Below are 13,050 nucleotides of genomic sequence, written 5' to 3'. Positions count from 1 at the left end.
GTTCTTACAACTGCATTGCAGATTGATTTATCTGTCATTTGCACTTATAGTCTGCTTTTCATCTCACAACCTCCCAAGGTAGCTAGCAAGAATTAATATTAACAGGGGATTGGATATTCAAACTGCAGCTAGCCTTACTTAGTGCTTTTCAAACCTCTAATGCCTCCCCCCCCCCAAAAGGTTTTCAATACTATAATGCAGGAGGTGGGAGCACCTTTTGTATCATACACTACGTGACCACAACAAAGAAGGCTGTGTCACACGAATGCCAATCTAACCTCATTCAGTGATAACACACAGAGCAAGGCCTCCCTGGAAGCTCTTAATGATGGCTGCAGAAAGTCCTTCAAGTATTAGGGCCCACGTAAAAAGCCTTAAAGACAGGAATCACCATTCTGAATTGGACACAAACTAAACGAAGCCACCCAGTGTTCATCCTAATCCAGGCCATAGCAGAGGAGGGGGAGGTCACTAAACCTTTACCTCTGTACCAATTACCACTAATTCCCCCCCCCCCCAAAAAAAAACAGAGTCCTGTAGGTGCCATTGCAGCAAATGGCATCTTCAAAAAGTTTGGCAGAAAAAAGGCACCAAGGTGAAGAGTTAAAAACCCTGTCTCCATGCTGTGGTGCCAATTTGGAGCACATCCCCAGACAGAAATATTAAATTTAATAAACCATGCATTAGACCAGGGTGCCCAAACCCCAGCCCTGGGACCACTTGCAGCCCTCAAGGACTCCCAATCCAGCCTGTGGGGAGCCCCCAGTCTCCAATGAGTCTCTGGCCCTTCAGAGACTTGCTGGTGCCCACGCTGGCCTGACACACCTGCTCTTAGCGTGATGGCCAACGGTTCGACCTCTCGCGTGAGCTGAGGGATAAGGGCTTCTGCAGTGCTTGCTGTTTCATGTCTGATACAGCAGTGGCAGCAAAGGCAAGGCCGGCCTTGCTTTATGCAAGGCCTTTTATAGGCCTTGAGCTATTGCAAGACCTTCATTCATTCATATAAGTTCCATCTCTAATATATTCATTTATGTAAATTGATTCAAATTTGAAGTATAAATTAATTCTTTTTTTTCTGGCCCCCGACTTAGTGTCAGAGAGACGATGTGGCCCTCCTGCCAAAAAGTTTGGACACCCCTGCACTAGACTAATGACACTTATATCATGCCTGGTTTTGCCTCCTTAACTCACAACTGACAGTTCTATCACTGCACTACCCATTTCTAGGCCTAAAACGTACGTTTACTTTTTTGTATTTCTCCATTAAAGAATATTCTGGTCCAGGATACTCCAGGAGAATAACCTTATTGGGGCATGGGCTTGCCATGGCTTAATGCAGGGCTTTTCAGATTGCCTCTGCCCCCTTAAGGGGCAGGGGCAGGGAGGAGGCAATGGCACGATTCCGAGGACTGCACCGCTCAGGGGGCTGCAGGGGCTTGGGTGCACTTACCCGAGCCTCCTGCAGCCTCCCTGGGGTGCAGGGAGCCCTGTGCGACCCTCTGCAGGGCTCCCCACAGCTTCGAATGTGAAAGTGGAGGAATCGTTCACTTTTGAAGGCCTTCCCCCCACCCCCACTGCCTCCCCCCTGCCCGCTCAAGAACATTGAAAACTGCTCTAACTCCCAGTAAGTCTGAAAACCACTGGCTTAATGGGAAACCATCTGCTTTGTAAGCAGAAAATCCCAGGTTCAATCTCTGGCATCTCTAGGTATGTCCTAGACAGGTATCTTTTTGAAATCCTGGAGAAGCGCAGCCAGACAATGTAGATTATGCTGGGCTAGATGGTCTAGTGGTCTCAGTATACAGCAGCTTTGTATGGTTGTATGCATGTAAGAGGGAAGAGACAGAACTTCTAATAATCTCCAGATAGTCCTGAATCTAAGAGCCAGAAGAGTAACATAATCATATATCCCCCTGACTGTCAGAAACAATGGGTTTCAATCACTTAAATATTGCTTGCTCCTTCAGAGCAAAGATTTGCTATGGCCATTACTCAAACCAGTGGAAAGTTTGGAACATAGAGGGTGCCAAATAGGAAGTCTCTTTTGTACTCTTGTTTGCAGTCACACTTGTGCAGGGTTATATGGAAACTACACACCCAAAATGCACAACTGGTATGAAGCAACCCAAAGTATCAGATGCCCAGAAGAGCCTGTAATACCCAGGGAAAGGAGGACTGTTTGGGACTCAACAGGTTCACTCTAATAAGCAATCATTGCCCTGAGAATTCTGGCAACCGCTAAGTACTCCAATATCACCCACCTTATCTGAATCTTTCCCCTAACTATTGCCTCCCCGGTCCCACCTTGCAGTTCCTCTTCTTACTTCCCTCAAGTTTCTCCTTGAATCACATATTTTTTGCCTAAAGTCTTTGGTGCAATCCTGCTGCAAATAAAGCTGCAAGGCAAACCATGCTTACCTAGGAGTAAATTCCACTGAAGTCACTACGATTTTTGAATAAGGTTTTATTGCAAGTTTATGTAGATGAATAAGCATTGTTCCTCTGCTCCACTTTTCTTGCTGGAGCCTCTTTTTTGAGCTCCTTGGACAGGGAACAGTCTTTGCATGCTTTGTAAAGTGCCACACATACAGACAACATCTTATAGTTATAAAGCAGTGCTACACTACATGAACCACCTATAAATGTATTTCGATCTGAACTACCCATGAACGCACCACTGTAGGCTATTTTATCAAACTGTAATTGATACTTATCCCACCCACCCCCCAAAATGCAAAATGAAGGCCAGAAGAGTCTGTTTCATAGATAAAGGGGGAAGGGAGCTCAAATAAAGAGGGCCAAAAGGAAAGCAAGTTGTTACCTTAACAATATGCTTGAAATCTTCCTCCAAAGTAGTTTGCTTGAACACAGTTCAGATGGCTGCAGCAACCTTAATACACTAGAGACAACAATTAATTCTTATTCTGTACAAACATTTGTAGTATTTACAAGCTTCCCAAACTGACCATTCTTCATGACAATTAAAATCCAGGAAATTGTTTTGGATTGGTCTGTTGCTTTTATTTCCAAGTGTACAAAGTAACCTAGCTTACAACAGTACAAGACTACTTGTAAGTTACTTGTCATAATAGAGTTCAAACATGATGGAGTTATTCTTCGTGTACAGGCTGGATTCTCTCCACACCAATAGGCAGAATTCTCTAATTTCCTTTCTACTAAAAAGATAGCCTAGTGCACATCTACTGTTTGGTGCCAAAGCAGCTTATTATTACATCATTGCAACTTAAATGCTTCTTCAGGACTCTCGTACTCACATTTTTAGCCATGGTATAAGAATTTAGAAAGCTGCGTGTTCCAATCTCGTTTCTTGCCCTTTCAAATCTATTTGCAGAGAAGAGTGAGACAATTAAGTCTCAGTGGAAAATCAAAGGCCATGTAGCAACTCTTATTGCAAGAGAGATCTGAGCATATGCATGGCATGCAGGGGGTCCCAGGTTCAAATCTCTGGTAGCACCAGCTAAAAGGATGTCAGGTGGCGTAGCTGGGAAATGCCTCTGCCTGAAGATCTTGGAAACTTGTCACTAATCACAGCAGACAATGGACGAGATGGACCAATGGTCTGGCTCAGGATAAGGCAGCATTATACATTCCTAAGCAGTTCAGAAATTCCTGAATATAGCTGTTACGGAGAGGAAAAAGAATCCAAACATAACTCTGAACTGCTTTTTGCTGTGCACTGTCACTACAGACAGAAAGAAGACCAACTCACAAGCCGCTCTTCTGCACAAGGTGGTTTCCGGCAGTAAACATTTCTGCATAAAATCCAGCATCATGAAGTTGCTAAACAGATGCCTTGTTGACCCTCCACAGTGTACCTGGCAGCCCAGTAACTAAAACTAAGCACATGTGCAAGCCAGGCAGATGACCAGGTCCCACTGTGAGGTTTCTGTGCACCCTGGCCTTGATATCCCAAGAAAAACAGTACTAAGAATGTACCTTTTAAATAGGAATAAATGTCAGTAAATATGAGTTTGTTTAAAAGAAAGAAGAAAGTGAGTGGAAAAAAATGTTTTAAATGCTCTCTCACCTCAAACAAAGCCTTGATGAAAGCTCTCCCAAAGGTCTGCATACCATCTCCCATTGGCCTCAAAGGGTGACTATGTTACCCTTCAGAAGATAACAACAGCATAATTCTTTCACCATTGGACAGCATTAGATGAACCAGTAACCATTTTAGCTTTAATAATTAGTGGTTAATACTATTCTTTTAAGCTAGCATAAAAGATCATAAAAAAAGCACTACTTTGGAATAAGAATTTGGATTAGTGTTAGAATGGACTTATCCAGTACTACAGTACAGGTAAAGATCCTCATTTCTCAAGAAGATATAAAGGTTAAATATTAGCATTCATTATGAATTAAAGAACAAGTGCAAGCCCTTTTGTTTTATTTTTTAACCAATGCTGAAGTTAATACATTTCTGTTCAAATATTAACTGGAAGCCAAGTGCTAAGAGTTGAATGTACAGAACTATATGGGCTTTCATACCTCAAATTATTGCTTATCTTCATTTTGTTTTACTTGGCTTGGCTTGCAGACTTTGGGCCCAGTGTAGAAGTTAAAAAGCCCTAACTGCACCAGACTGCTAAAAAGGATTTTAATTCAGCCCTCAGCACAGAAGAATGCAGAACGTATTAAGAATTAAAATAATTTACAGACTGTGATCATCCTTGATGGTAAACAACACTGTTTCAGTATATTACAACTTAATCTGTCATTTCAACAAGTGACAAAGAATTACATTCAATTTTTGCAAATGTATTTCCAGTTCACAACAACAAAATGAAAGCTATAAGTTATTATCTATATGTACAGTCATTTATAATTAAGAGCAGTAGGTACACCAAGTTTTAACATATCTCTCCATCTTATATGGTCATTAACACTGACAGTGTAATTCTACAATTGGTCACATGTTCAAGCTACCAACTTTCTTTAGTTATGACAATAATATACACAACTAGAAATTTAAACACTACAGTCAAGTTGTGTATGGAGAACAATTAAAAATGAAAATGAAGTCCATAAATTTTTGTTCATCTATAAAAATTTCTCCCTTTTCTTTGTTAACATTTATGTTTATTTTATCCATTACATTTTATGCACTAGTTACATTTCAGACATAATACAGTATATTAGCCCCTTCAAGTACGAAGCATCTTACTGCATTTCTTGATAACAAATGTAAGTGCATTTTAAACCAGAGTTTGCAAGGTTTAGAGCATACAGATATGTTACGGAAAAAGGCTCAAGTTCTACACTCAAGAAGCTGCACACCATTTAAATCTTGAGTATTAAACAAAAATCTTGATTAACAGGCATTTCTTTAAACTTTAGTGGACAGATGTTGATGTCCACAAACCCAAACTTTAAAAGGATATGTTTAAAACATATCTAAGGAGTCACAGGTCTTTAAAGTACGTTTGAAATTTTGTTTATATACATATATGGCTTTTACCAACTTGGTGCATGAGGGCTGCTGGAAAAATATGGGATGCCAGCAATCTATTAATTTTTTTTGCCATCCTTAATGTTCTACAGACAGTTCTTAGTTCAGCCATTTCAAATAGTCAAGCAAGTGTCCCTGTTACTGAATTTAAAGAATAATCCTCTTTAATAGTGTCTGCCACCTGGCGGTCCAGGCCATCTCTGGCCCCGTCCAGGTGGCGGAGGGGCTGGTGCACCGGGTCCATTGGGAAAGCTGTATAAAAGGATAAAATCATAATTTTTTTTATCTTTTCAAGTAAGTTATTTAAACTAAGAAATAAAATACCATATAACAATTTGGATTCCACTTTCATCATACATATTATAAAGGCTTCCAAGGTAGTTAATTACCATAGTGATAAAATCTGAGCAATAGTCTGCATGACAATGCTGATTTTACTACTTCAATTTCAAGTTATAATGACAGCAGAAAATTCTTTGTCTGAAATAAGATCAATTTAAAAGGAAAAGCAAAGTATTCTTACCCTCTTGGCGGAGGAAAACAGGCTCGTGGCAGTGACAGCATTCCTCTGGCTCGAAGAGGAGGAGGTCTTCCCCTGAAGCCCATTGATCCAGGTGGCAAGGGAGGAAGAGGGGGGAAAGGAAGCCTATACCTGCATAAACAGACCCATTTAACCAGCATTAGGTGACTATTAAGCCAATTATATACTATATATCCTACACTTACGTCCTTGATTTAGAAAGTTTTTTTTAAAGTTATACACAGAATTTGTATGTTAAACAAGTAAGGCTTTGTGGAAATGTTCCTTCCTACAGATCCACACTTCCTAAAGATCCACACTCACTAGTACTCAAACAATGCTTCTGAACGAATTTTAATTTATTTAAGAAATTTATTATCATTTATTTATTAAGAAATTTATTATTAAATTCATTTAAACTAGTTCTCAAAGAGTTCTATGGAAGAGTAGGCCACACATAGGATGGTACTCCTTCCAGCACTGGAAAAATCAATAACATTTTCCCAGATGGAAACTGCAAATCTCCTAAATCAGTGGTTCCCAAACTATGGGTCCATGACCCACCAGTGGGTCACAACCTAATTTTTGGTGGATCATGAAACTGACAGGGCAAATTAGGTGATCTGCATCACGGGTTAATCAACCTGCTACTTGGAGAGAGCACTACTGCCCAATCACCATTATAGCCACAGAAGCTTGAGTTGCTGGTAAAGTGAAACATTTTTTAGGTGGGAAAAAGTTTGGGAACCACTGTTCTTAATCTATTCAAGAAATGTTCAAGTATAGATCTGGGAAAACCCTCTGAACTTTGAAAATGCAATGTACACACATTGCGGTTCTGTCAATCTAAAGAAATTTGGAGATTTTTCTCCAAAATTCATATGGTGGAAATGTCCAGTATCACTGAAGAGAAGTCTACAAGATGGCTGTTTTCTCCAGAAATCAGAAATTTTTCTAACACACTACTCCTGATGCTGACTCATACCTGGTTACGGCTGTTATTTCAACATACTTAAATTCCCAAAAGCATTAATTGCAGTATTGCCTGCATAGTTGAAAATCCCCAGACTAGATCATCTGCTGGTCCCTATCTCACCACTATTTTTGTGCAAGCCTATTCCCAACGCCAATTCTGTCGATTTTGGCATGAAGATAATTAAAACATTTTTGCATAAAAATAATATTTGGGGAGAAATGCCAAAGTTTTACACAACAAACATTTTTCCAGTATAAACATCTGTTATCCTTTGCGCAAATATATTTAACACAGTTTCTTTCTAAACAAGGGAAGCATCACTGCATGCACCAAATTGAAGTATAAACAATGCTGTTACCCTTACAGAGAAACTCCAAGCTCTCTCCAAATCCTGCATATTCTCCTAGCTAAAAACTGCATTCTGCAATTAATACAAAGTACCCATATGGGTTCACAAGGCTAGATGAATCTACCTGACCATAGCCCTAAAAAAAAAAAACTACACTGTCACTATTTTTAAATATCTGCCATGGTCCTAACCGTGGTGGGGAAGGCATGAAAGGTACTTTCATCATTCCTCTCATGGGTGGACCTGGTGGAAAAAGCGGCATCCCTCGTGCTCCTCTTTGAGCTCTTGCAGCCGGATACGGGCGCATTCCTCCCATTCCACGTCTGCAAAGACACAAGTTTTCAGTACTGAATGCTCGAAGTCTACACGTTTCAGAATATCCTAACAATAATATGTTTAGACTATATGTTTAGACTTGTTCAGGACAAAGCCATATGGTATTGTATTAATCCACATTCCAGGATGTCCAACATTATTCAACTCAAAGATCTACAAGGTGTATGCATCTTGCTTCAGTAGTAAGAAGTCCAACAATGTGAGAACGAAAATGGACTAGCTGCAAAAGCCAGCATCTTCACATGTTATTATTATTATTATTATTATTAACTGTATTTATATACCGCTTTTCAACTAAAAGTTCACAAAGCGGTTTACAGAGAAAAATCAAATAAATAATGGCTCAAAATGTTACCCAAAAGATTCTTCACTGAACCCAGTGCAACAACCTTGTATACCCATCACTGTATTTTTAAAAACTCTTTCTGAATACTGTATTCATACACTACAAAAAGCCAATCAATTTATTCAATTATTATATTATAGAAGATGACTATTTAAGTACCACTGGAAAAATACAGCCCCAAACATCTAAAAGTAGAGAGAAACTTAGGCTCAGAAAAGCTCTCTGGACATAGAGATAACTCTCATCATCTCTGCATTGTGAGGGACATGGCTACTGACCCAGAGATTTCTTACAGGCACAGAATTCTGAAACACACAAGGAACTCTCTTGACAAAGAGACTGTACCATTATATTTCAAGAGCAGAAACAGGTCTGTTCTTATTAAGACTTAGTTTTGCAGCTTAAAAGAACATATCAAAGTGTAATCAATTAGAAGTTTGCTCCCAGAAGTCACTAACCTGGTTAAAAGAAATGCTGTCACTCAAGAAAAATTATATGAATTTTAGTTGATAAGGAGACTACATCTGCAAATGAATAAAAATAATTCAAAAAACATTTGTTTGGGGATGAAAGTGGGATTTGCTTGCTCCAATTGAGTATTAGTGCATTAGACTGGTTAACCAAAAATTTTAGGCCCTACTCACCATAACCTGCAAACCCCAACTTCTGCTCTTGCTTCCTACTATTTGTTCAAGGTGGAGGGAAAGTATGCCAATTTCCTTTCTCCCTTCAGCCTTCCCTTATCTGCTGCTAAGGTTCCCCAAGCCTCAAGAGCAGATAGTTGTGCTGAGAGTTGTAGGAACCTGGACAGTGGGAACAGGCTAAAACCATCCCTTCTCCACAAGATAGCATGAGAAGGTCTAACAACAATTTGGATACAATCTAACATGTTAAAAACCATCTGTTTGATTTAAGAGGCATATTTTTGTGCCTTTTATGTGTTTATTTTGTTAGGGACTATGTTATATACCAAAAACTCATTTCAGAGAAGAAGGCAATACAATAATTATTTCTATACTAAGGATTACCTTGTAGGTCCAAAGCCATTCAGTGCTCTGCCTCTCATTTTCCCTCTAGCATATCCTCTACCAGCTCGGCCTCTTCCCCAATCTCTTGGCCCCCTGAATGTAAAGGAAGGAGATTTATTAGTCTCCACTTAATCAATTACTATGACACAGAAATGCTTGGGCTGGAGAGTTGAGAGGGGTCTAATCCAAGCTCAGTCAAAGCTTGGTTAAGGTAGACCTTGACAAGTCATTATCTGAAAAACTGCAACAGAACAATTGTGAAAATTAACAAGAGTACAAAGTATATTATACATATAATATATTAACAGTAGCAGCCAAAGAACTGTGCTTCACCTTTTTCTCGTTTCAGTCACTTCTGTGTTTTCTGGAACAGATTCAGCCTGCTCCATTGGGAATTCAGGTTCTTCTTCCATCTATTGCAAATGAAAAAAGCAAAGCCATGTTCCAATCTACAAGTATATTTTTCAGTTCCCCAAAAATGCTCTTTTAGAGGTTCCTTCACAAAATGTGTTCAAAACACAAGTTATTGACACAAAAGACATTCCATAGCATGTCTGCTAGAAGCTCTAGATTTACCCTATACAAGCCTGCAAGTCTTTTGAAACAAGAAATTCAGTTACTCCATATTTACCAGTTTAATGAAGGCCAACTGCATAAATTTTGGTGAACTACTGATTTGCTGAAAATTGTGTGAGCAAGAAGGCAAAGAACTTCATAAATATTTTCTAACAAATGTACATTAGCACATTCTCAGCCTTTTCACCAGCAAGTGCCTAACCTGATGTCACAAAGTATATAAAGGTAGCTGGAGCCACACTCCCACCAACTATTCTCACATCAGAGAGGATCAGTGACTTTTAATCCGTTTGCTAAGAATTGAGAAAACCTTGGACCCAGCAGAGCAGGTAAGGCTTCCGCAGGGATGGGGAGCTGTGGGATGAACTGGATCTAGCATCGATGGCGCACACTAGATCCTATCCTCCCCTTTTGCAGCCTCCCCACCCCGTTTCTGACCTCAGACTTGCGCTATAGCTAGCACAAGTCCTATGAGACCAGTTGCTAGAGCTGGAGCCTTACCGAGGGGTAAGGGGATTTAAATCCCATTTCCTCTTCAAACTCTTCCAATCCACACACACCCTGCTGGATATAGCAAGTGCCTTTTCAGCACAGTTGTACTGGTAGGGGAGGGGAAGGACAGGATTGGGCTCAAAGCAACCTATTACAAGGTACTATCTATAACAACTGCACACAGAAGTCCCCACTCCATTTACACACAAGTTACTCAGCACAAACAAGAGACTTTCAAACTGGGGTGCAAGTAACCTCTTAAAATACTGCAAATGAATTTTGCTTATAGGACCTTAAGTAACTAATGCAAGATGACGTTTGATGGTGGGGAAAGTTAGATATAAAAATTGTTAAGCTATTCAACTAGCAAGAGAAAAACTGGGCAGTTTAAGCCATTTCTGTCCAACATTGCATATATGCAACCAGGTCCAAATGGGTACACCTGTGGGCCAAACAAAAACGGGTTAAGGCAGGGGTGCCCAAACCCCGGCCCTGGGGCCACTTGCGGCCCTTGAGGCCTCTCAATGCGGCCCTCAGGGAACCCCCAGTCTCCAATGATTCTCTGGCCCTCCAGAGATTTGTTGGAGCCCACTCTGGCCCAATGCAACTGCTCTCAGCATGAGGGCAACTGTTTCCTCTCATGTGAGCTGTGGGATGAGGGCTCCTTCCAGTGCTTGTTTCACGTCTGTGATGCAGCAGCGGCAGCAAAGGAAAGGCCAGCCTTGCTTTGTGCAAGGCCTTTTATTGGCCTTGAGCTATTGTAAGACCTTCATTCATTCAAATAAGCTCATCTTTAATATATTCATTTATGTAACCTTATGTAAATGTATTCAAATTTGAAATGTAAATTAATTCTTTTTTCCTCCGGCCCCCGACACAGTGTCAGAGAGGCGATGTGGCCCTCCTGCCAAAAACTTTGGACACCCCTGGGTTAAGGGATGGGGAGTAGTGGGATTGGGGACACCTGAGCTGTCAGCTGAAAATGCAACATCTTGACATGGGGCAGATGTGACAGGGAGAGGAAATTGGCCTGCTTGAGCCAGCTTTGAGCTAAGGGTTGGAAGCAGCGTTGCCCATGTTCCAGCTCTATTAACTGCTACTAAACAGACATCTTTTAAAGTATTGCCACTTTTATTTAGCAGGGAGAGAGCAACTGTCCCTATTCATTCCCACATAGAACACACACTCCCCAGTGGCTGCTGCTGGATTCTCTCTCTCTCTCTCTCTCTCTCTCTCTCTCTCTCCAGTTACTTTAGAGAATGTTAGCCCCTTCTGGAGATAGGGAACCATCTTCAATCCTCTTGCCATGTAAACAACTTTGAGAATTTTTTAATTAATTATTATTGCCCATATAATATCATATGGTCATATCATATGAACAGAATAATACACACTACGCCACACAAATTAAGATGCCAGGATCATAAGCCGATTTCCCTGAACACAAGGAAAAGAAATAGAAACAGTTTTGAAAGAAATGAGGCACACAAGAGACAAAAGAGAAAGGGTGAGTAGATTACGTGCCCAAAACAGCAACTTATGAATGGGCAAAAGCTAAGAAAGTTTGCCTTCACATTCTTAAGCCATTTCTGCCCAACACTGCATATATGCAACAGGGACCAAATGTGTACATCTGTGGGCTGGGAAAAATGGGTTAAGTACGTGTTTAATGATAAGCAAATACACACCTGTTTCCCACTTGCAAGCCACATAAACCCTATAAATATATTTGCATTTTAAATCAAGCTCAGAGTGATAAAAGGAATAGATTTCAAGGAAGGAGGGGTTAACCCATACCAGGAGTATTGAAACTGGGGGAAGATGGCTAGTCTGTATTATTAATATGCTGTGTAGAGAAAAAAAATTAAGAGAGATGAAAGGTCAAGACTTCCTACTCTTCCCACTTCTGAATAAATGAAAAAAGAGGAATCTTTTCAGACACTGTTAAGAACATAAGAAGAGCCCCACTGGATCAGGCCATAGGCCCATCTAGTCCAGCTTCTTGTATTTCACAGCGGCCCATCAAATGCCCCAGGGAGCACACCCAGGGAGTAAGCTGTCATACTTTAAAAAAAACAAAACATGTAAGTTATCTTCATCCTTCCCTACAACAATGGAAAAAAACTAGACAGGATTCAGTGCAGCCCACAGGGCTGGAGTGAACTGACCTCATGATTTCTTCCTCTGCTTGCTAAACCCCCTGGAGGAGTGATGATAGCCTATATACAGTTCTTTGTCCACAAGGAGAAGTGGGAAGGAAAGGAGGAATCCCTTCTCCTCTGCATTTATGGATGGATCCTCCACCTTCAGAGGCAACCTGCCCCTGGAAAGCAGCTGGGATCTTACATATAGGAACACAAAAAGCTCCTCTCTATTGAGGGAGATTGAAATCCTATACACACTTACTTGGGAGTAAGCCTCGCTGATTATAATGGGATTTACCTCTGAGCAGACAAGTAGACAGGATTGGGCTCTGAGGCTGCACTCCTATCCAGTTTCCTGGGAGTAAGTCCCATAGACTGCCATGGGACTTACTTCTGAGTAGACAAGCACAGGCTTGGGCTGTGAAGCCGCTGCCCATCACGCCCAGTACTATCTTTCTAGCCCGACTAGCAGCAGGCAGCTCTCCAAGACCAGCCAGGAGATACCAACCCCCGATGTGCGCAGCCACTGCTGGAAGGGAGCAGAAGGCAGGCTAGGCAGCCGCGCGCCCCACTCCTCGGCAGGCGGGAAGCTCGGGCAGGCTCACCTGAACGACGTCGCAGCCGAGAGCGTCCTCTCGAGCTCAGCCCCCAACCAGAACGCGCCTCAAAATGGCGCCTCAGCAGGGCACGGACTGACAGGCTTTAGAGACGCGCTCCCTCCAGGGGAAAGGGGGCGGGGGTCGCCTCCAGCCACGCGCCCTCCGGGACTGGGGGCGGGGCTGCATCAAGCCACGCCCGGCCCTGCTCTGGGCG

At 41.5% G+C, this 13,050-nt stretch overlaps 1 protein-coding gene across 1 annotated transcript; it reads right to left on the bottom strand.

Moving 5' to 3' along the window:
- Positions 1–1,583: 1,583 nt before the first annotated feature.
- LOC136646036 (uncharacterized) lies at positions 1,584–12,827 on the bottom strand. Its single transcript, XM_066622589.1, has 6 exons — positions 12,746–12,827; positions 9,359–9,438; positions 9,026–9,118; positions 7,507–7,638; positions 5,994–6,122; positions 1,584–5,722 (listed from the first exon to the last, which is right to left on the bottom strand). Exons 2-6 carry the CDS (start codon positions 9,436–9,438, stop codon positions 5,635–5,637), a joined length of 522 nt encoding a protein of 173 aa, XP_066478686.1. The 5' UTR covers positions 12,746–12,827; the 3' UTR covers positions 1,584–5,634.
- Positions 12,828–13,050: the final 223 nt, after the last annotated feature.

Source organism: Tiliqua scincoides, chromosome 1 (assembly GCF_035046505.1).
Source record: "Tiliqua scincoides isolate rTilSci1 chromosome 1, rTilSci1.hap2, whole genome shotgun sequence".
NCBI lineage: Eukaryota > Metazoa > Chordata > Lepidosauria > Squamata > Scincidae > Tiliqua > Tiliqua scincoides.
This window is presented reverse-complemented; position numbering and strand designations above follow the sequence as displayed.

What these genes read in the sequence shown, in the direction of transcription:
- LOC136646036 (XM_066622589.1), bottom strand. Translation starts at nt 9,438, where the DNA reads ATGGAAGAAGAACCTGAATTCCCAATGGAGCAGGCTGAATCTGTTCCA. An exon ending in GTGACTGAAACGAGAAAAAG is followed by an intron (nt 9,119 to 9,358) that starts GTGAAGCACAGT and finishes CTTTACATTCAG; the next exon opens with GGGGCCAAGAGATTGGGGAA. An exon ending in AATGGCTTTGGACCTACAAG is followed by an intron (nt 7,639 to 9,025) that starts GTAATCCTTAGT and finishes GTGTCTTTGCAG; the next exon opens with ACGTGGAATGGGAGGAATGC.